Consider the following 21,282-nt stretch of genomic DNA (forward strand, 5'->3'; position numbering starts at 1 on the left):
TGACCTGTTGACTTACATTTATGACCATAAACTTCCCATTGTGCCTAATTCTGTGCTTCCCTTTCCCAGGAACGGTGGAGCCATGGGGATCCCAGCCTCTCCCTCCAGGAGGCTCCCCTCACCACTGCCTCTGGCCACATCAACAAGAGACTTGCTCTAGAATTCTTGTCTAAAATCCCCCTTGACCCCCAAACCCCACTTCCTTCCCATGGTCCCCTTCCTGTCACTCCAGCTGATTCCTCGTGCATCCTTCGTTTTCTTTTTCCAGAAAAAAAAGCACTAGACACATGTGCCCGTCTTCTCTCAAACTTAAGCCCCAACTCTGAACTCTTGCTCCTCCATCTCCCATCAGTGGTATTCAGCCCCAGTGGTCTCTTAGAGTCGCTTGGGACACCTCTCTTTCTCAGCCTCCCACATGTTGGCGTCTGACCCATTCCAAGACCAGCCTGCTCCCTCTGCTCCAGGCTTCTACCAGCACCCCTTTGATCTTGCAAAACGTCACTCACCTGTTCAGAAATCTGGGTAGTAAATGGGGATCAGCAAAAAATGCCTGGACCTCTGTCACCTGCCCCAACTAGGCACTCTGCAATTAAGGACTGAAGTTCTAGCCACTTCCGGGAGGCTCTGAGCATGACCTCCGGCACCCATCCAAACACTATTCTGCCATATGGCTCTATGTTGTCCAAGGTGTTGGATACCTGTTTTCCTTGTTGTATCTCTCATGTTTACAATGTAATTTTGTGCATGAACCCTCAAAAATCTGAAATCAAAGAAGAGAGCTTTCTTCATGCACAAATATTTCTTGTAAATACTAAAGGCTGTAGCTCCTATGGGGAAGAGCTGCACCAAGACCCAGAGTCACTCTGTGCCTTCACCTAGTACAGGAGAGGGCTGATGACGACCACAGGTGGACCCCAGCTGAGAGCCATGAGCCATGTAAGAATGACAGCAATTGCCGGAAAATGAATTAGTCCAGTAACAGCAGAACGACTTCATAATTGAAAGGAATGCATTTAATAAAAATAGGAACATACAAATCAATGTATACACTTTAGTGTGACTGAGGTACCACTTAAAAGAGCTGTTTAACTGCAGAGAAGTTTATCGGGAACCTGCCAATATTCTGTGAAATAAAAACAGATTGAAAATTCACAACAGAATACAAGGATAAGTGCAGATAAAGATTACGAAGGAAAATGGTCTCATTTTACTGAAGAGTGGAAATGTGCAACTGGAAGGCAATGGAAAAGAAAACAATGTCACCCAATGCATAAAGCATAGAAATGAGACAGCATGAAAGAAAAATAAGACCGTGTTGAAAAACATAAGAACATATTTTAGACAGATGACATACCACTACTATTCAAAGCCCTTCACCCTCAAGAGAGAGAAAGAAATGAGAGGCCAGACTCAGGGTCATGGGTAGCCCTCTGGAGGAGCTGCATGTAGGTGAGGTTCTCGTGCGTGTTGGGGTCGAAGAAGCCCTTGGTGTCGTCGCTCGGGTCCGCCAGCACGCGGTTCATTTCCTCGTCGAAGTAGCCGTGCTGGTAGGCCACGTGCACGGGCACGCGGTGGCTGTGCACCGGGTCGATGACGCCGCCCGTGGCGATCTGGGCCTCCAGCAGGCGGATGCCGTGGTCCCTGACGATCAGGTCCTTCTTCATGGCCTGGAACAGGGAGATCTGCTCCCCGGTGTAGGGGTCGGTGTAGCCGGTGACGGCGCGCTCGGCCGACAGCAGCTTCTCCCGGATCTCGCCGCCCACCACGCCCGCGGCCACCGCCTCCTCCACGGACAGCCTCTGGTTGCGCACCGGGTCGATGACGAAGCCGGTGGCCGCCTGGGCCTCCAGCAGCACCAGGGCCGTGCCCGGCCGCAAGATGCCCTTCCACATGGCCTGGTAGATGCTCATCTTCTCCTGCTGCCCGGGCTTGTCCTTGGAGGGCACCAACACGCCCGCGATGCAGCTCGTGCCCTCCAGGTAGCGCTTGACCGAGTCCATCTCCTTCACCTCCTGCAGGGTCTTGGTGCCCTGGGCCAGGCCCTGCAAGGTCTCGGGGTCCAGGATCCCGGAAATGCCCAGCTGGGACGCGGACACATGGCGCCTCAGGCCTCGGAAGGACACCGTGCTCAGCCGCTCCTCCGTCTCCTCGATGACCTTGGTGAGGATGGTCACGAGGCCGGACACGGCCAGGCTACCGGACGCGTGTTGGGCGAGGAGCTCGTCCCGGCGAGTCTGGCTCAGGTAGGAGGAGAAGAGGATGTCCCACACGGATACCCGCTGACCCTGGAACCGCCCGGTGTGCACCTCCATCATGGTGGCACGCAGGGCCTTCTCCTGGGGGCGCCTGGCGGCCTCGGGGTCGGCCTCACCACCACTGTGGCCAAGCGTACCGGTTTCCTGCTGGCCGGGGGCGGCGTGCGCCTGTGCATGCTCGGTCCCCTGGGCCACCTCGGCCTCCTCGATGATGGTGGTCAGCCGGCGGGTCAGCGCAGGCAGGCCCAGCCTCCCCGAGCGGAACTGGGCCAGCAGCTCCTCCCGCCTGGTGGCGCTCACGTAGCTGGACTCCAGCACATTCCAGACGGGCACTGCCGGACCCCGCAGGGGGCCCACCTTGACCTCCATGGTGGCAGCACGCAGGGTCCCCTGTGCGTCCTGGGCGGCATGGTGTGGGCTCCCTCCGTTGGCCCGGAACAGCAGCGAGGTGAGCGAGGCACCCACCTCCTGCGCGGTCAGCGTGCCCGCCCGGTACCTGCCTAGCAGGTCCTGCCGCAGGCTCTCAGACACCTCCCGGTAGAAGAGGAGCTCCCAGACGGAGACGCTCTGGCCCTGGAGGTCCCCAGCGCCGGGCGTCACACGGATTTCGCGCAGGGCGGCACGCTGCTCCTCGCTCAGCTGGTGCACGGCGGAGCCCCGGTCGACCAGCTGCAGCATGTACAGCCCCGTGTCGGGGTCAGGCACACAACGGCGCAGCAGCTGCATGTAGGTGAGGTTCTCGTGCGTGTTGGGGTCGAAGAAGCCCTTGGTGTCGTCGCTCGGGTCCGCCAGCACGCGGTTCATTTCCTTGTCGAAGTAGCCGTGCTGGTAGGCCACGTGCACGGGCACGCGGTGGCTGTGCACCGGGTCGATGACGCCGCCCGTGGCGATCTGGGCCTCCAGCAGGCGGATGCCGTGGTCCCTGACGATCAGGTCCTTCTTCATGGCCTGGAACAGGGAGATCTGCTCCCCGGTGTAGGGGTCGGTGTAGCCGGTGACGGCGCGCTCGGCCGACAGCAGCTTCTCCCGGATCTCGCCGCCCACCACGCCCGCGGCCACCGCCTCCTCCACGGACAGCCTCTGGTTGCGCACCGGGTCGATGACGAAGCCGGTGGCCGCCTGGGCCTCCAGCAGCACCAGGGCCGTGCCCGGCCGCAAGATGCCCTTCCACATGGCCTGGTAGATGCTCATCTTCTCCTGCTGCCCGGGCTTGTCCTTGGAGGGCACCAACACGCCCGCGATGCAGCTCGTGCCCTCCAGGTAGCGCTTGACCGAGTCCATCTCCTTCACCTCCTGCAGGGTCTTGGTGCCCTGGGCCAGGCCCTGCAAGGTCTCGGGGTCCAGGATCCCGGAAATGCCCAGCTGGGACGCGGACACATGGCGCCTCAGGCCTCGGAAGGACACCGTGCTCAGCCGCTCCTCCGTCTCCTCGATGACCTTGGTGAGGATGGTCACGAGGCCGGACACGGCCAGGCTACCGGACGCGTGTTGGGCGAGGAGCTCGTCCCGGCGAGTCTGGCTCAGGTAGGAGGAGAAGAGGATGTCCCACACGGATACCCGCTGACCCTGGAACCGCCCGGTGTGCACCTCCATCATGGTGGCACGCAGGGCCTTCTCCTGGGGGCGCCTGGCGGCCTCGGGGTCGGCCTCACCACCACTGTGGCCAAGCGTACCGGTTTCCTGCTGGCCGGGGGCGGCGTGCGCCTGTGCATGCTCGGTCCCCTGGGCCACCTCGGCCTCCTCGATGATGGTGGTCAGCCGGCGGGTCAGCGCAGGCAGGCCCAGCCTCCCCGAGCGGAACTGGGCCAGCAGCTCCTCCCGCCTGGTGGCGCTCACGTAGCTGGACTCCAGCACATTCCAGACGGGCACTGCCGGACCCCGCAGGGGGCCCACCTTGACCTCCATGGTGGCGGCACGCAGGGTCCCCTGTGCGTCCTGGGCGGCATGGTGTGGGCTCCCTCCGTTGGCCCGGAACAGCAGCGAGGTGAGCGAGGCACCCACCTCCTGCGCGGTCAGCGTGCCCGCCCGGTACCTGCCCAGCAGGTCCTGCCGCAGGCTCTCAGACACCTCCCGGTAGAAGAGGAGCTCCCAGACGGAGACGCTCTGGCCCTGGAGGTCCCCAGCGCCGGGCGTCACACGGATTTCGCGCAGGGCGGCACGCTGCTCCTCGCTCAGCTGGTGCACGGCGGAGCCCCGGTCGACCAGCTGCAGCATGTACAGCCCCGTGTCGGGGTCAGGCACACAACGGCGCAGCAGCTGCATGTAGGTGAGGTTCTCGTGCGTGTTGGGGTCGAAGAAGCCCTTGGTGTCGTCGCTCGGGTCCGCCAGCACGCGGTTCATTTCCTCGTCGAAGTAGCCGTGCTGGTAGGCCACGTGCACGGGCACGCGGTGGCTGTGCACCGGGTCGATGACGCCGCCCGTGGCGATCTGGGCCTCCAGCAGGCGGATGCCGTGGTCCCTGACGATCAGGTCCTTCTTCATGGCCTGGAACAGGGAGATCTGCTCCCCGGTGTAGGGGTCGGTGTAGCCGGTGACGGCGCGCTCGGCCGACAGCAGCTTCTCCCGGATCTCGCCGCCCACCACGCCCGCGGCCACCGCCTCCTCCACGGACAGCCTCTGGTTGCGCACCGGGTCGATGACGAAGCCGGTGGCCGCCTGGGCCTCCAGCAGCACCAGGGCCGTGCCCGGCCGCAAGATGCCCTTCCACATGGCCTGGTAGATGCTCATCTTCTCCTGCTGCCCGGGCTTGTCCTTGGAGGGCACCAACACGCCCGCGATGCAGCTCGTGCCCTCCAGGTAGCGCTTGACCGAGTCCATCTCCTTCACCTCCTGCAGGGTCTTGGTGCCCTGGGCCAGGCCCTGCAAGGTCTCGGGGTCCAGGATCCCGGAAATGCCCAGCTGGGACGCGGACACATGGCGCCTCAGGCCTCGGAAAGACACCGTGCTCAGCCGCTCCTCCGTCTCCTCGATGACCTTGGTGAGGATGGTCACGAGGCCGGACACGGCCAGGCTACCGGACGCGTGTTGGGCGAGGAGCTCGTCCCGGCGAGTCTGGCTCAGGTAGGAGGAGAAGAGGATGTCCCACACGGATACCCGCTGACCCTGGAACCGCCCGGTGTGCACCTCCATCATGGTGGCACGCAGGGCCTTCTCCTGGGGGCGCCTGGCGGCCTCGGGGTCGGCCTCACCACCACTGTGGCCAAGCGTACCGGTTTCCTGCTGGCCGGGGGCGGCGTGCGCCTGTGCATGCTCGGTCCCCTGGGCCACCTCGGCCTCCTCGATGATGGTGGTCAGCCGGCGGGTCAGCGCAGGCAGGCCCAGCCTCCCCGAGCGGAACTGGGCCAGCAGCTCCTCCCGCCTGGTGGCGCTCACGTAGCTGGACTCCAGCACATTCCAGACGGGCACTGCCGGACCCCGCAGGGGGCCCACCTTGACCTCCATGGTGGCGGCACGCAGGGTCCCCTGTGCGTCCTGGGCGGCATGGTGTGGGCTCCCTCCGTTGGCCCGGAACAGCAGCGAGGTGAGCGAGGCACCCACCTCCTGCGCGGTCAGCGTGCCCGCCCGGTACCTGCCCAGCAGGTCCTGCCGCAGGCTCTCAGACACCTCCCGGTAGAAGAGGAGCTCCCAGACGGAGACGCTCTGGCCCTGGAGGTCCCCAGCGCCGGGCGTCACACGGATTTCGCGCAGGGCGGCATGCTGCTCCTCGCTCAGCTGGTGCACGGCGGAGCCCCGGTCGACCAGCTGCAGCATGTACAGCCCCGTGTCGGGGTCAGGCACACAACGGCGCAGCAGCTGCATGTAGGTGAGGTTCTCGTGCGTGTTGGGGTCGAAGAAGCCCTTGGTGTCGTCGCTCGGGTCCGCCAGCACGCGGTTCATTTCCTCGTCGAAGTAGCCGTGCTGGTAGGCCACGTGCACGGGCACGCGGTGGCTGTGCACCGGGTCGATGACGCCGCCCGTGGCGATCTGGGCCTCCAGCAGGCGGATGCCGTGGTCCCTGACGATCAGGTCCTTCTTCATGGCCTGGAACAGGGAGATCTGCTCCCCGGTGTAGGGGTCGGTGTAGCCGGTGACGGCGCGCTCGGCCGACAGCAGCTTCTCCCGGATCTCGCCGCCCACCACGCCCGCGGCCACCGCCTCCTCCACGGACAGCCTCTGGTTGCGCACCGGGTCGATGACGAAGCCGGTGGCCGCCTGGGCCTCCAGCAGCACCAGGGCCGTGCCCGGCCGCAAGATGCCCTTCCACATGGCCTGGTAGATGCTCATCTTCTCCTGCTGCCCGGGCTTGTCCTTGGAGGGCACCAACACGCCCGCGATGCAGCTCGTGCCCTCCAGGTAGCGCTTGACCGAGTCCATCTCCTTCACCTCCTGCAGGGTCTTGGTGCCCTGGGCCAGGCCCTGCAAGGTCTCGGGGTCCAGGATCCCGGAAATGCCCAGCTGGGACGCGGACACATGGCGCCTCAGGCCTCGGAAGGACACCGTGCTCAGCCGCTCCTCCGTCTCCTCGATGACCTTGGTGAGGATGGTCACGAGGCCGGACACGGCCAGGCTACCGGACGCGTGTTGGGCGAGGAGCTCGTCCCGGCGAGTCTGGCTCAGGTAGGAGGAGAAGAGGATGTCCCACACGGATACCCGCTGACCCTGGAACCGCCCGGTGTGCACCTCCATCATGGTGGCACGCAGGGCCTTCTCCTGGGGGCGCCTGGCGGCCTCGGGGTCGGCCTCACCACCACTGTGGCCAAGCGTACCGGTTTCCTGCTGGCCGGGGGCGGCGTGCGCCTGTGCATGCTCGGTCCCCTGGGCCACCTCGGCCTCCTCGATGATGGTGGTCAGCCGGCGGGTCAGCGCAGGCAGGCCCAGCCTCCCCGAGCGGAACTGGGCCAGCAGCTCCTCCCGCCTGGTGGCGCTCACGTAGCTGGACTCCAGCACATTCCAGACGGGCACTGCCGGACCCCGCAGGGGGCCCACCTTGACCTCCATGGTGGCGGCACGCAGGGTCCCCTGTGCGTCCTGGGCGGCATGGTGTGGGCTCCCTCCGTTGGCCCGGAACAGCAGCGAGGTGAGCGAGGCACCCACCTCCTGCGCGGTCAGCGTGCCCGCCCGGTACCTGCCCAGCAGGTCCTGCCGCAGGCTCTCAGACACCTCCCGGTAGAAGAGGAGCTCCCAGACGGAGACGCTCTGGCCCTGGAGGTCCCCAGCGCCGGGCGTCACACGGATTTCGCGCAGGGCGGCACGCTGCTCCTCGCTCAGCTGGTGCACGGCGGAGCCCCGGTCGACCAGCTGCAGCATGTACAGCCCCGTGTCGGGGTCAGGCACACAACGGCGCAGCAGCTGCATGTAGGTGAGGTTCTCGTGCGTGTTGGGGTCGAAGAAGCCCTTGGTGTCGTCGCTCGGATCCGCCAGCACGCGGTTCATTTCCTCGTCGAAGTAGCCGTGCTGGTAGGCCACGTGCACGGGCACGCGGTGGCTGTGCACCGGGTCGATGACGCCGCCCGTGGCGATCTGGGCCTCCAGCAGGCGGATGCCGTGGTCCCTGACGATCAGGTCCTTCTTCATGGCCTGGAACAGGGAGATCTGCTCCCCGGTGTAGGGGTCGGTGTAGCCGGTGACGGCGCGCTCGGCCGACAGCAGCTTCTCCCGGATCTCGCCGCCCACCACGCCCGCGGCCACCGCCTCCTCCACGGACAGCCTCTGGTTGCGCACCGGGTCGATGACGAAGCCGGTGGCCGCCTGGGCCTCCAGCAGCACCAGGGCCGTGCCCGGCCGCAAGATGCCCTTCCACATGGCCTGGTAGATGCTCATCTTCTCCTGCTGCCCGGGCTTGTCCTTGGAGGGCACCAACACGCCCGCGATGCAGCTCGTGCCCTCCAGGTAGCGCTTGACCCCTTCGTCTTTCTTGATGTCGTCCACCGTCTTGCTCCCGCCCTTGAGTTCCTCTAGCATTTCCTTGGTGATGATGGAGGAATGGAAGAGTTCAAAGGCAGTGATCTGTCTTCTGAAGCCTCTGAACCACAACTGCTTACTGATCTTCTCCTTCTCATCAATCATTGAGACGATAACCTTTACTACCTTTTCCAGTGCATGTGCTGTGTCTCTTTTGTATTTACCGACTAACTCCAGCTTTTTCTTCTCTGTCACGTATTCAGAGTTTAGCAGCTCCCACACTGATGGCCTCTGGCCTCTGTACCTGCCCACCATGACTTCCACCCGCTCGGTCTCCAGGACTCTTCTAGTTGCTTCGTCAACATATATGCAGTCCTGTGTGTCCCGGACCACAGGGAACAGAGTCCAGCCCTCCCCCTCTTCCCGGCGACTCCTCTTCTGAAGCTCCTGGTATGTTACTTTCTCATGCGTGTTGGGATCCACAAACCTCTTGTTCATGTGCTTCTGGTCCGAAACAAGCAGGTATGTTTCCTGGTGCAGACAGCCGCGCCTGTAGGCTGTGTCCAGCGGGAGCCGGAGGTGGTGCCGGGGATCGACCACGCCCCCTGTGGCCACCTGCACCTCCAGCAGTCTGAGCGCCTCCTCCCGTTTGACTAATTTCCTTTCCATGGCCTGGAACAGCGAGATTGTTTCTCCTGTGGCTGGGTCCGTGTAGCCTTTGGCAGCCTTCTCAGCATTCAGGAGCCTTTCCTGCAACTCCTCGCCCACCAGGCCGGCAGCCACGGCCTTGTCCACGGAGAGCCTCTTATGGCCCCGAGGGTCCAGCATGAATCCTGTGGCTGCCTGAGCCTCCAGCAGCAGAACCGCAATCCCCGTGGACATGAGTCCTTTCGTGCTGGCCTCGTAGACGCTCATCACCTCCTGGGTGGAGGGGGCGGTCACCCCTGCAATACAGCCACTGCCTTCCAGATAGGTTTTCACGTGCTCCAGCCTGCTGAGGTCCTGTCCTCCACCTTTCCCCCTGTGTAGTGTGTCCAGGGTCTTTTTATCAATGATTCCAGCGTTGAACAACTCTGCGGCTGTCACTTCCCCACCAATGCCTGCCACCTTGATGACTTGGTTTTGCTTCTCTGTGTCGTTGACTGTGGCGCTTATGATCTCCAGCAACTGGTCTAGATGCACGGTCTGGGCTCTGTACTGCTGCACCAGCTCCCGCCGCCGCTCCTCTGTCAGGTACTGAGATGATAGCAGGTCCCACAAGGACACCCTCTGACCTGCAAACCTCCCCACGTGCATTGTCACAGTTTTGGATCTCAGAGCCTGTCTGGTGGCTTCATCGATGTACATGTACGTCTCTCCTTTCTTTACGATTTGTAACATGTACAGTCCCGTGTCAGGTTCGCGCACGCAGCGCTCCAGGAGCTGCAGGTAGGTGAGGTTCTCGTGCGTGTTGGGGTCAAAGAAACCCTTGGTGTCATCGCTTGGGTCCGCCAGGACGCGGTTCATTTCCTCATCGAAATAGCCGCGCTGGTAGGCCACGTGCACGGGCACGCGGTGGCTGTGCACCGGGTCGATGATGCCGCCCGTGGCGATCTGGGCCTCCAGCAGGCGGATGCCGTGGTCCCTGACGATCAGGTCCTTCTTCATGGCCTGGAACAGGGAGATCTGCTCCCCGGTGTAGGGGTCGGTGTAGCCAGTGACGGCGCGCTCAGCCGACAGCAGCTTCTGGTAGGTTTCCTTGCTAAACATCCCTGCCGCGAAGGCCTCTTCCACAGTCAGCTTCCGGTTCTCCACCGGGTCAATGAGGAAGCCGGTGGCCGCCTGGGCCTCCAGCAGCACCAGGGCCGTGCCCGGCCGCAGTATGTGCCTCCTCATGGCCTCCGAGATGCTCATCCTCTCCTTTGTGCCCTGAACCAGGACCCCGGCGATGAAGTTGCTTCCTTCCAAGAACCGCCTCACACTGTCCATCTCTGTCACCTCTTGCACGGTCCTTGTCCCCTGATTTAGCTCATCCAATGTCTTCTTGTCAATCAGCTGGGACCTGAACAGGTCTCTGGCTGACACCTGCTTCCGGAGTCCTCTGAAGAAGGCCTGTGAGGGCTCCCTCTCTGAGGCTTCTACCAGGGTGGTGAGTGCGCTGACGACCTGCCGCAGGGCTGTGGCCCTTCCGGACTGGCAGAGTGCCGCCAGCTCTCGCCGCTTGCGGACGCTGACGTACTCTGAGTGCAGCAGGTCCCAGAGTGACACAGTGAGCCCTTTGAACCTCCCAGCACCGACGGGCACCTTCATGGCCCTCAGAGCCACGGCTGTGTGGTCGTCCACATCAAGCACCATGTCCTGGGGCAGCGGCAGCAGCCATAGGCCGGTGTCAGCGTCAAGGACACAGCGCTCCTTGAGCTGCTGGTACGTCACCTTGTCCCGCGTGTTGGGGTCGAAGAAGAACTTGCTATCCTCATGTGTCCCAGTCAGTGCCAGGCTTGTTGCCTCGTCCAGGAGGCCACGCCTGCAGGCTACAGCCTGGGGCAGGTGTACCCCGTAGACGGGGTCCACCACGCCCCCGGTGGCCAGCTGTGCCTGCAGGAGGGGGAGGCCCTCGCTCTGGGGCACAAGCCCCTTCTCCATGGCCTGCCACAGCGAGAGGGAGCCCCCTGAGTAGGGGTCCGTGTACCCGGCCACCGCCTTCTCGGCCTGCCGGAGCTGCTCGCTCAGCGTCCCACTCACCAGGCCAGCCTTGACTGCACCTTCTACCGACAGTCTCTGGTTCGTCAGAGGGTCAACGAGGGAGCCAGATGCCACCTGGGCTTCTAGCAGTCTCTGCCCCAGGCCCACAGGCAGGAGGCCATCCCTCACGGCCTGGTTGATGCTGGCCTTGATCCCTGAGGGCTGCAGCAGCACCCCAGCCACACAGCCTGTGCCCCACAGGCAGGCCTTCACTGCGGGCTCCTCAGAGACCTCTGCGGTTGACCGTGTGCCTTGAGCTAGTGCTGCCAGGGTCTCCTGGGTGATGATGCCAGCGTCCAGCAGCCAGACAGCGGGAACCTGGCCCCGTGGGCTGGGTACAGTGATGCGTGCTCGTGCCCGGAGCTCCGCCCCTTGCAGCCAGGTCCGCACAACCACCTGCAGCTGGTGCGTGGTGGTCTTCCCCATCCTGAAGTCCTCCAGGAATCCCCTCCGCTGCTCCTCAGTGAAGTGGCAGGAGTGCAGCAGCTCCCACAGGGATGTGCCGTCCTCAGCCCCCAGCGTGGCCTGCAGGGTCTCCTGGACCTGTTGGTCTGTGGGCACAGCAGGAGCACTTTCTGGCAGAGGCAGGAGGTAAAGGCCTGAGGACTCGTCCTTCAGACACTGTTCTAGAAGCCGGGCATAGCTGGTGTGTCCCCGGCCGTCTGGCGTAGGGAAGGTCTCAGAGGAGCTGGACAAGGCTGTCTCCATCTCCTGGTCGATGAAGCCACGCTGGGTGGCCACAGGCATGGGGAGGTGGTAGTGGCCTCTGGGGTCAATGATCCCTCCTGTGGCCACCTGGGCCTCCAGGAGGCGGGTAGCCTGCTCCACACGGACAAGCCCCTTTTTCATGGCCTGGAACAGGGATACCTGCTCCCCAGAGAAGGGGTCTCTAAAGCCAGTCACGGCGTCCTCAGACCGTCTCAGCCTGGCATAAAGCTCTGGCCCCACCAGCTCCCTGCGCACAGCCTCTGCCACTGACAGGGTCTCTAGACTGTGGGGGTCTGTGATGGCTCCGGTGGCTGCCTGGGCCTCCAGCAGGGCCAAGGCCACTCCTGGCCCCAGCAGTTTCTGCTTCATGGCCTGGTAGAGGCTGAGTCGCCGGTGGGAGGGCTGCAGCAGCACGCCACCCACAGCACCCGAGCCACGCAGGTACTTGCGCACACTGTCCATGCGGAGGAGGGCCTCAGCGCTGACCGACCCCGCCAGCACCTTATCTAGGAGCTCCTGGTCAATGATGTGGGCCTCCAGCAGCTGGTGGGCAGTGACCTGGCCCCGCAGCACGGGCAGTGTGACGTCTGCACCCCTGCCCACCTCCCTCCCCAGCAGCTGTGGGAGCTGGTCCAGCGACACCTTGTGCTGCTGGTAGCTGTGCAGCAGCTGCCTCCTGCAGGCCTCGCTGAAGTACTCCGAGTTGAGTAGCTCCCACGCGGACACCTGCCGCCCCCGGAATCGCCCGTGCTTCACCGACAGCAGCAGGCTCTGGAAGGCCTGTCGTGTGGCACCGTCCACCAGCTGGGGCTGTGCGCTGCTGAGTGGCAGCAGGAAGAGGCCTGTCTGAGGGTCGCGCACGCAGCGCTCCAGCAGCTGCAGGTAGGTGAGGTTCTCGTGTGTGTTGGGGTCAAAGAAGCCCTTGGTGTCGTCGCTCGGGTCTGCCAGGACGCGGTTCATTTCCTCATCGAAGTAGCCACGCTGGTAGGCCACGTGCACGGGCACGCGGTGGCTGTGCACCGGGTCGATGACGCCGCCCGTGGCGATCTGGGCCTCCAGCAGGCGGATGCCGTGGTCCCTGACGATAAGGTCCTTCTTCATGGCCTGGAACAGGGAGATCTGCTCTCCGGTGTAGGGGTCCTTGTAGCCGGTGACGGCGCGCTCGGCCGACAGCAGCTTTGCGAACATGTTGGGCCCAATGATGCTGGCCCTGAGAGCCTCCTCCACGCAGTATCTCTTGTTTTCTTTCGGGTCGATGATGAAGCCAGTGGCCGCCTGGGCCTCCAGCAGGATGAGGGCCGTGCCCGGCCGCAGGAGCCGCTTCCTGTAAGCCTCATAGACACTGAGCCGCTCCTGGGAGCCAGGCAGCAGCAGGCCAGCAATGCAGCCGGTGCCCTGCAGGTACCTCTGCACCGAGTCCAGTCTGCCCACATCCTGGGCTGTGGTCTGTCCCCGTGCCAGCTGCTCATACGTGTCCTGGCCGATGACCTCTGCTTCCAGCAGATCTCCTGGTGTCACGGCGACTCTCAGCCCAGCAAAGGTGGTCGTGGCAGTGACTGCAGCTTGCTGCACAGTGGACCTCAGCACAGCTTCCAGTTCCTCCACTGAGAGGGCCCCTTCCTTGTGCCGCTGGGCCAGCATTGCCCTCTGCTCCACAGGGACGCCCTCAGAGAAGAGCAGCTCCCACAGTGACACGGGCCGGCCCTGGAATTTGCCCACTGAGACGGTGGTCGTGGCTGCACTCAAGGCCTGGCGGGTGCTGTGCTCAATGAACTGGGGTCCCTGTGGCTCCTCTCCAAGGGCCCCCCCTGAGAGGGGCAGGAAGGCCAGCCCTGTCTCTGGGTCGGTGACACAGCGGGCCAGCAGCTGCCCATAGCTGAGGCTCTCCTGCGTGCCGGGGTCACAGAAGCCAGCAGCCTGCGAGAGACACTGCTGCGTCTCCTCATCCAGGCAGCCAAAGCGCAGGGCAGCCTCCAGGGGTAGCCGGAGCCTGCGGGCTGGACACACCAGCCCACCTGTGGAGAGCTGGGCATCCAGGAGCCGCAGTGCCCAAGGCCTGTCCACAAGCTCCTTCCTCATGGCCTGGAAGAGGGGGATGCGTGCACTGCTGAAGGGGTCATGGTAACCGATCACCGCCTTCTCTGCCTCCAGGAGCTGCCCGTGCAGCTCTGGGCCAACCAGGCCTGCCCTGACCGCCTCATCCACCCAGAGCTGCCGGCCGGTGGCTGGGTCCACTAGGGCACAGGTGGCAGCCTGGGCCTCCAGGAGTGGAAACGCGGCGCCCATTGGGAGCAGGTGCTCAGCCACAGCCTGGAAGAAGCCCTTCTTGTGGCCAGCAGGCAGCAGGACGACCCCCGCCACGCTGCCAGTGCCCTGCAGGTAACGCTGCACCTGGGGGCGTGAACTCACATCTGGCACTGCCAGCCTGCCCTCCTGCAGGCCCTGGGCCGTCTCCTTGTCCAGGACCCCCACCTCCAGCAGCTCGGCCAAGCTCACCGCCCCACTCAGGGTACGGAAAGTGGTCTTGAGGGGCAGCAGGGCCAGCCCTGTGCTGGGGGCCCGCACACACCTGCCCAGCAGCTCACTATAGGACAGCTTCTCAAGAGTGTTGGGATCCAGGAAGCGCTGGGCACCTGAGCCCGGCTCACACTCCGACAGGCCACGCCATGCCTCCTGGTCCAGGAGGCCCTGCTGGCAGGCCAGCTCTGGGGGCACACGCACGCCCTGGATGGGATCCACCAGGCCCCCCGTGGCCAGCTGGGCCTCCAGCCAGCTCCAACCCAGTGCCCTGTCCACAACTTCCTTCCCAATGGCCTGAAAGAGGGCCAGCCTTTCACCCCCATAGGGGTCAGGGTACCCAGTGACTGCACGCTCTGCAGCCAGCAGCTTTTCCTTTAGCTCCAGGCCCACCAGACCCTGCTGTAGGGCCTCAGACACAGGGAGCAGCTGACCCTGGGCAGGGTCCACGAGCCCCCCGGTGGCCGCCTGGGCCTCCAGCAGAGCCAGCCCGAGCCCATCGGGCAGGAGGCCCTGCTTCATGGCACTGTAGAGACTCTGGGCCTGGCCTGAGGGCTCCATGTACACCCCAGCGATGCTCCTGGCCTGGGGCCCGGAGGGAGTGCCTGTTCCCAACATGGCCTTCGTGGTCTTGGGGACGATGGCCGGCTCAGTGCCATTGGTGATCAGGACATCATGAGGAGAAGCGTGGCCATTCATGGTGCCCAGCTGGCTGTGCAGAAGTCACTCACACAAGGTCCGTGTGTCTGCTCCCTGCAGGGGTGGAAAGGCTCTGTCAGGGGCCCTGGGATGGCCCAGGTGTGAGGTCGGGGGTCAATTGCAGATCCTGGATCCACCTCCAGCCTCGGCTGGCCTTCCTGGGGGACCAGGACCAGCATCCAGGGGAGTGCCCTCCCCTCCCCTAGGTCTCTGGGACTGTGTGAGCACAGGGACCCCAAGCTGGCCACGGTGGCCTATAGGGCTGTGCGAGCTGTTTTCTCCTGGAGGCCATTCTCTGTCCCCGCCACTGCCCCGCTGGGCCCTGTGTGCTTGCATCTGGCCTCAGCACTGCAGCCCCCCAGCCACGTGCTCCCCCCCTTTGCTCCCTGAAAGCTTTGCCCTGCCACCCCATGTTCGTGGACACCAGCACCTGCCTTGTCCTCCTGCCCCTTCCCTCTTTCCAGTGACCTCCTCCAAACTCATTCCCTCCCTCCAGCTCCCTGCTGGGCTCCAGCCAGAAACCCTCCTGTTCCCCTCCTCCAGCCCTAATGCCCCCAAGGTCTGCAGCCTCAGCCTGGCTCTGTGCCTCCGCCCACCATAACCCCATGCTCTCTGTGCCCACCTGGGGGGCCTGGGACACCAGAGACTCAGTGCCCATGTGCCGGTCCTGGGCGCTATGGGCAGAGCTGGCACAATCTCCAGCCTGCGGGTCCTGGTCAGCTGGCTCAAAACCCAGCAACCCCCACGCTGTCATCTGACAGACAGCTGTGTGCCCGAATCTCTGAGCAGCAGTAACCTCCTGCCCAGGTCCGTCCCTCTATGCTGGGTTAGGTTGTGTCCCCAAAAGATATGTCCAAGTCCTCAACTCCAGGCCCTGTGACTGTGCCCTCATTTGGAAATAGGGTCTTTACAGATGTAATTAAGTCAAGATGAGGTCACCTGAGCAGGGAGGGCCCTGATCCGACATGCCTGGTGTCCTTAGGAAGACAGACACAGGGGCAACGCCCGTGACAACGGAGGCAGACTGGCATGATGCGCCCGGAACCCGGGGTTACCGCCAACAGCCAGAAGGGCTGATTTCGGAATCTGGCCTCTGCACTGTGAGAGTAGTTTCTGTTGTTCTAAGCCACCCAGGTTGTGGTAACTGTTGCGACAGCCTAGGAGATGGCGGGTACCCTCCCTGTTTCCCCAGAACCACACCCACAAGGCCCCCATCTGTGCTTGTCCTGGCCCCGTGACCAGCTAGCTCCCAGAGGCCCACACTGGGTCTCGGGAGAGGCTCAGACCCCATGTACGCCCCTCGTCTCCATCCCACAGCTCTTGCCGAGGCGGCCCAGACTCGGGCTGCCAAATCTGACCATCCCATTTTGGGTCTGGCCATCCCCAACCTCCAGGTCACGAGGCATGGGGACCCTCCTCCCTGGTGACAGGGTTCTGCTCCATCTCCACTTACCCATGAACTCAGCTCCTCGAGACTACCTCAGGCACCCACATCTACAGCCAAGCCCCGCTCGTCCCGGGGTCCAGAACCACATGTCCAGCTGCCTCCTGGACATCTGCTCTGGTGGCCTCATGAGTGGCCTCGGACTCCACGGCGCCCACACTGCTAGCACCCGTGAATGGCTCTCCCTGGCCCATGCTGAGAACCTGGGCCCTGAACCCCCAACTGGCCCCAGGAGGGTGTGCATCTGCCCTGGCCCACCTCACGGCCCTGCCTGTGGCTTCCATGGTACCCCTCAGCCCCACTGCTCGTGAGCACAGCTGTGTTACCCCAGGACGCCTTCCCTTTTCCTGCCCTGGAGGAGGGTGGGGTCAGCAAGTGGACACTGGGGTGGGGGCAGAGACCTCAGTGCCACACCTATGCGGGGGGCAGCATGGTGGAGACGTGCACAGGGTCCCTGTGGTCACCAGTAAGAGGCTGGGCTCTGACTCACACCTGGGGGGTGTAGATGCCATCACAGGGTGGAAGGCTGCCTCCTGGGAATCAGCCCCTTCTAGTGGCTGCACAGACTCAGTCCCTCCACTTAGCTGGGAGGGTCACACACTGCCAGGCTGCTTGCAGAGACAGCTGCCAAGTCCACACGCGCATCCCCCCCACCACATATGTGAAGTCCTGTCCCCTCCCTTCCCTTGCACAAATGCTGGGCACGCCCTGAAGCTGATCTGCTGCCCAGTCTCAGACAGTTGGTGCCAGGACCAGACAGATGTCAGGGTGGAGCTTTGGAGGGGCTGCCAGGCTGGCCATGAGGGCAGGGCTCCAGGAGGCACTGCAAGGGTCCAGCTTTCGAGGCTAATGGACCATGGAGGGCAGGTGTGCTCAGGGCACAGTATCAGGCATTTGAGAAGATGGGGATGAGGATTGGGGGCCATTGCTCAGCAACCAGGCTTTGGAAAAAGATCATAAAGTCTGCAGGTGACCAGGTGGACAGCAAAAGCCCATGTGGACACTGGGGCCTCATGGTGGCGTGGAGAGGCACTGACTCCCACAGGGCAGGGCAGGCTGAGGTGGTTCCATTGTGAGATCCCTCTGAAGGTACTTAGGAAGTGCCACCTCAGAGGTAGCCCCATCCCCCATGTGGGGTACACTACTCTAAAAGGTGACACACCCTGTCCCAGCAAGGGGATCATAAGGGCCCAGGAACCAAGGGGTGGGAGCAGGTGTGACCCCCACACTGACCCACTGGGAGCTTGGGCTCCTCCTCCCGTAGCTCTGGGGTCAGTGGGTTTAGAGATCTTAGTCCCAGGAGATAGAGCTATAATCCCACTGAGCTGAAGGCCACGGCCACTACCAGGGCACTCTGGCTCCCTGTGCCCAGGACCACGAGACCAGAAGGGGAGCAGAGCTGACTACAAAGTGGGGGCGGGAGTCCTGTGACAGGGTGCAGGCAGGGGTGAGCTCTGGCGACCCAGGTGGTTCTTCCTCGGATCTGTCTGGCCGCAAAGGGACCAGCACAGTTGCCCTTGCCTGAGAGGACACCTCAGGGATGAGGGTCTGCTCACACCCCAGGTGGGCATGGAGCCAGCTGATGAGCAGCCAGGAGAGGGAGTGAGGAGTGTGTCCCAGGGAGGAGACCAGGAATGCCCCAGTGTGGCCAAGACCCAGTGAGGCAGGGGCTGGGTCCGTCCTGCTCACCCTCTAAGCATTTCCCCAGGAAGAGCTGCCCATCCATACCCTGGGAGCAGGGTCCCAGGACTAGGTGTGACTATGGTGGACGCAGAGCTGCTCTGACCTCCTTCTAGGGGTCAGTGAGATGGCGTTACAGGCCAGCTTGTCCCTCTGTCCGTCTGTTTCCAGGGCCCATCCTGAGCCAGTTCCTAACACTCTGTCTGTCAGGCTGTCCTAGGACAGACCTGGTCACGTGCGGTGCTGCCCACCTGTACACGTTTCCTTACTAATGCATGCCTGTTCCAAAACTGCCTTCAGAGGGTCTGAGCCTGAGGAGCTGTGCAGGCTGACATCCTGCCTTGCCCGTCTCGACAGGAGCGCCAGGCTACAGGGCTACCAGGGCAGCCAGCCGTGGGTGGCCCTGGGCCTGGACACGAGCAGCCAGCCCAGAGCCTGGACAGGCCGTGCTGCAGTGTGGAGGGGCAGGCCAGGACCAGGAACACACACAAGCTCAGGTTCCAGGCACAGGGGCCTTCTGCTGGGAGGGAGGGCTGAGTGCCTAAGGGGCACTGAGAGCAGAGATGGGGGCTGGGGCCTGTGCCTGTAAGTGTCCCAAGGTGGCTGTAGTGGGGACCTTGGAAAGGCAACTGGACAGAAGAGTCTGGAGTTTGGAGAGACAACCAGGGCACGTGAGGGGTGTCCATGGCCTGGGGAACAGGAGACCCAGGCTGGCCCAGTCACAGAAGCCAAAAGGTCGGTGTCCCAGAGAGGTGGCCACCAGCAAAAATGGGCATGGGGGCCGGCCTGGTGGCTCACGCAGCTGGAACTCTGTGCTCCTAACACTGAAGGCTGCTGGTTCGATTCCCACATGGGCCAGTGCCAGATGGGTCAGTTGGTTGGAGCGCAGGCGCTCAACCACAAGGTTGCCGGTTCGACTCCCGCAATGGATGATGGGCTGCGCCCACTGCAACTAACAGCAACTGGACCTGGAGCTGAGCTGCGCCCTCCACAACTAAGATTGAAAGGACAACTTAACTTGGAAAAAGTCCTGGAAGTACACACTGTTCCCCACTAAAGTCCTGCTCCCCTTCCCCAAACAATAAAAAAAAGAAGAAGAAAAAAAAAGAAATGGGCATGGTTTGCAACCAAAGGGGCTGGTGGCCTTGGGACTGGAAGAGGGGGCTGAGCAGATTCCTGGGAGTGACTCACCTCATGGCCAGAGACAAGGGATGGGAGGGCAATTCCTGAGAAGGGTGGGTTCGCATTCCTCAGGTGGGGGGCACCAGACTGTCAACTCCCCCCCCCCCAACTCCAGGGGTGGCTGGAGGCTAGCTGGTTGTCCACCTGAGCCAAATCAGAACAGAACCAGGTGGCCAGGTGGCCTCACACAGGGAGGCAGCGACCTTTGTTCCACTATGGTCAGCTGCTGGGAGACCCGCCCAGGTGCAGACAGACAGAGATCAATGGCCCGATAGAAACTTGGCGAGATGGGGGTGGAGTGGGACAGCAGGGCGCTGGAGGGTGGGGCGCACGATAGGCAGAGTCCCTCCCACGTCTCCCTCCCAGGGGTCCTGAGATGACCCCAACAGGCGTCCTTGTGCTGACAGCAGGTAGCTAGCTCCCTCAGACGGTCAGCACCTCAAGCAGGAGCCACACCGCTCTCTCAATTTGTCAGCCTAATTGCCTCGCCCCCTAGGCGCCCGGGCCTGCACCGTTCGCAAACGCCCCCACCCCTGCCGTGTAAGAGGGGCAGGAAGCAACCCGACCTGCAGGCCCCGCCCAGAGAGGCGCACCCGTCCTGCCGGGAAACCTCTGCGCGGGCGAGACCCCCGCCCCACGCCTCCCACGCCCATACGGGGAACCTCAGTCTTCCCACCCGCACCCGGGCATTGGGGCCACTGCCAGGGCTGGGAGGGCGGGGACCGGGCTGCAACGCCCTGCTCGGAGCTCAGACCGTCCCAATGGGACAACAGCCGAGCCACAGCTCGGAGCCCCGGACCCCTCGCGGGCGCCTTGCGCCCCCACCCGCGTTCCCAGCCCAGCCTCTGCGGCCCCTCGCCGAACGCCGCGCAGGTGTTTCGGTTTCCCTCGGGGGCAGACCAGCTTCCCAGGTCCCACCTGCTCGCTCCACGTTCGGTACGCCGTGCCTCCGCTCGCTCCACGGCCAGGGCCCTGCGCCGCCCGGATTTAAACCCGCTCGCCCCTCCCCGCAGTGGCCCCGCCCTCGTCTGGGGGCGGTGGCCGGGTGGGGGCGCCGCGAAGCCAGGTGGAGCGGGCAGGTATTGGGAACCCCGCGCGCGGCGAGGCGGATGCCCCACGCGCGCCCCTTGGCCGGCGGTTGTGTGCACCCCTAGGCGAGGAGGGGCCCCCTAGGTGGGGGGAGGGCGGCTGCGGAGCATCAGGGTCTTCTCCCTCCTACCCCTACCCCTTTCGACCCCTCCCCCAGAGTCACTGCGAAGGAATGCGGGCGACCGCTGGGAGCAGCGAGGCAGGTGCGTCCCGCTTAGGTTCCCACGGCGTTTGCATGGAGTGCGCAGGGACATGATGACCCGCCAAGAGGCGGGTTTGTGTTCCAAAACGCAATTTGTTTGACAGCAGACCCGGGCGTCGCTGTCCACAGGGTCCTGCGCACTCCCTTGAGTGCGGCCCCCCTGGGAGCTGCTTAATCCTGGGTGGACTGAGCCAAGGTATCCTCAGGGGCTCCCCTTGCAGCAACGCCCCTCTTTGGACTTGACCTTGAAGAGCTAGGGTCTCTGTGTCCCGCGCAGGCTCCCAAACCTGTCTGGAAGAGATAGCCAGGCCTCACCATACGGGTCCAGCCCCTCCACCTGGGTTCGAAGAAGGGCCCCTGTACACCCAGGAGCACCAACGCCCCCTCTCAGATGCCTGTCCCAGCACCCACCTTCCTGGGCAGGGTGGCTGCCGAAGGTGCTGAGGATGGAGGCCCCGAGCCTTGGGGACACTACCTCGGGGGCCAGCCTGCTGGGAACACGGCCCAGAACAGGAACCTCTCATGGGTCTTCTGGCAGGTCCTCCCCTTTGCTGACCAGAGACCCCAAATGGATGGGGCAGAGCAGGTACCCTTCACCTCCCAGGGCAGGGCCTGGTGCCAGCCTGGAGTGCTCAGTCTCCCCTCCCCAGCCCTCACCTCCGCCCGGGTAGTTCTTGACCAGATCCTCATTCGGGGCCACCCAGCCACCTCTAATACGAACCACGAGGTCACATGGAGACGCCTGCGCAGGAACAGGGCCTGGGGACCCGGGCTTCCAGTGCGGAGGGTGCTGCTCAGCTGCCATGGCTGTCCTCACCCCTGCCCACCAAGCCCATGCTGACACCTGCCCACCAGGGCTCCCAGGGCCCTGGGCCGGCCTCTGGCCACCTGTGTGCTGGTCTCTG

The 21,282-nt window shown here is 63.6% G+C and overlaps 1 protein-coding gene across 2 annotated transcripts; it reads right to left on the bottom strand.

Annotated features, from left to right (window-relative positions):
• Positions 1–1,015: 1,015 nt before the first annotated feature.
• EPPK1 (epiplakin 1) lies at positions 1,016–20,076 on the bottom strand. Of its 2 annotated transcripts, none has more exons than XM_033126200.1 (2): positions 20,005–20,076; positions 1,016–14,834 (listed from the first exon to the last, which is right to left on the bottom strand). In XM_033126200.1, the coding sequence occupies exon 2, from the start codon at positions 14,778–14,780 to the stop codon at positions 1,380–1,382; it is 13,401 nt and encodes a 4,466-aa protein (XP_032982091.1). In that variant the 5' UTR covers positions 14,781–14,834; positions 20,005–20,076; the 3' UTR covers positions 1,016–1,379. The 2 variants fall into 2 exon arrangements, with proteins under 2 accessions (XP_032982091.1, XP_032982092.1); XM_033126201.1 differs by lacking the exon at positions 20,005–20,076 and adding an exon at positions 19,096–19,230.
• Positions 20,077–21,282: the final 1,206 nt, after the last annotated feature.

This window comes from Rhinolophus ferrumequinum, chromosome 14 (genome assembly GCF_004115265.2).
Source record: "Rhinolophus ferrumequinum isolate MPI-CBG mRhiFer1 chromosome 14, mRhiFer1_v1.p, whole genome shotgun sequence".
Taxonomy (NCBI): Eukaryota; Metazoa; Chordata; class Mammalia; order Chiroptera; family Rhinolophidae; genus Rhinolophus; species Rhinolophus ferrumequinum.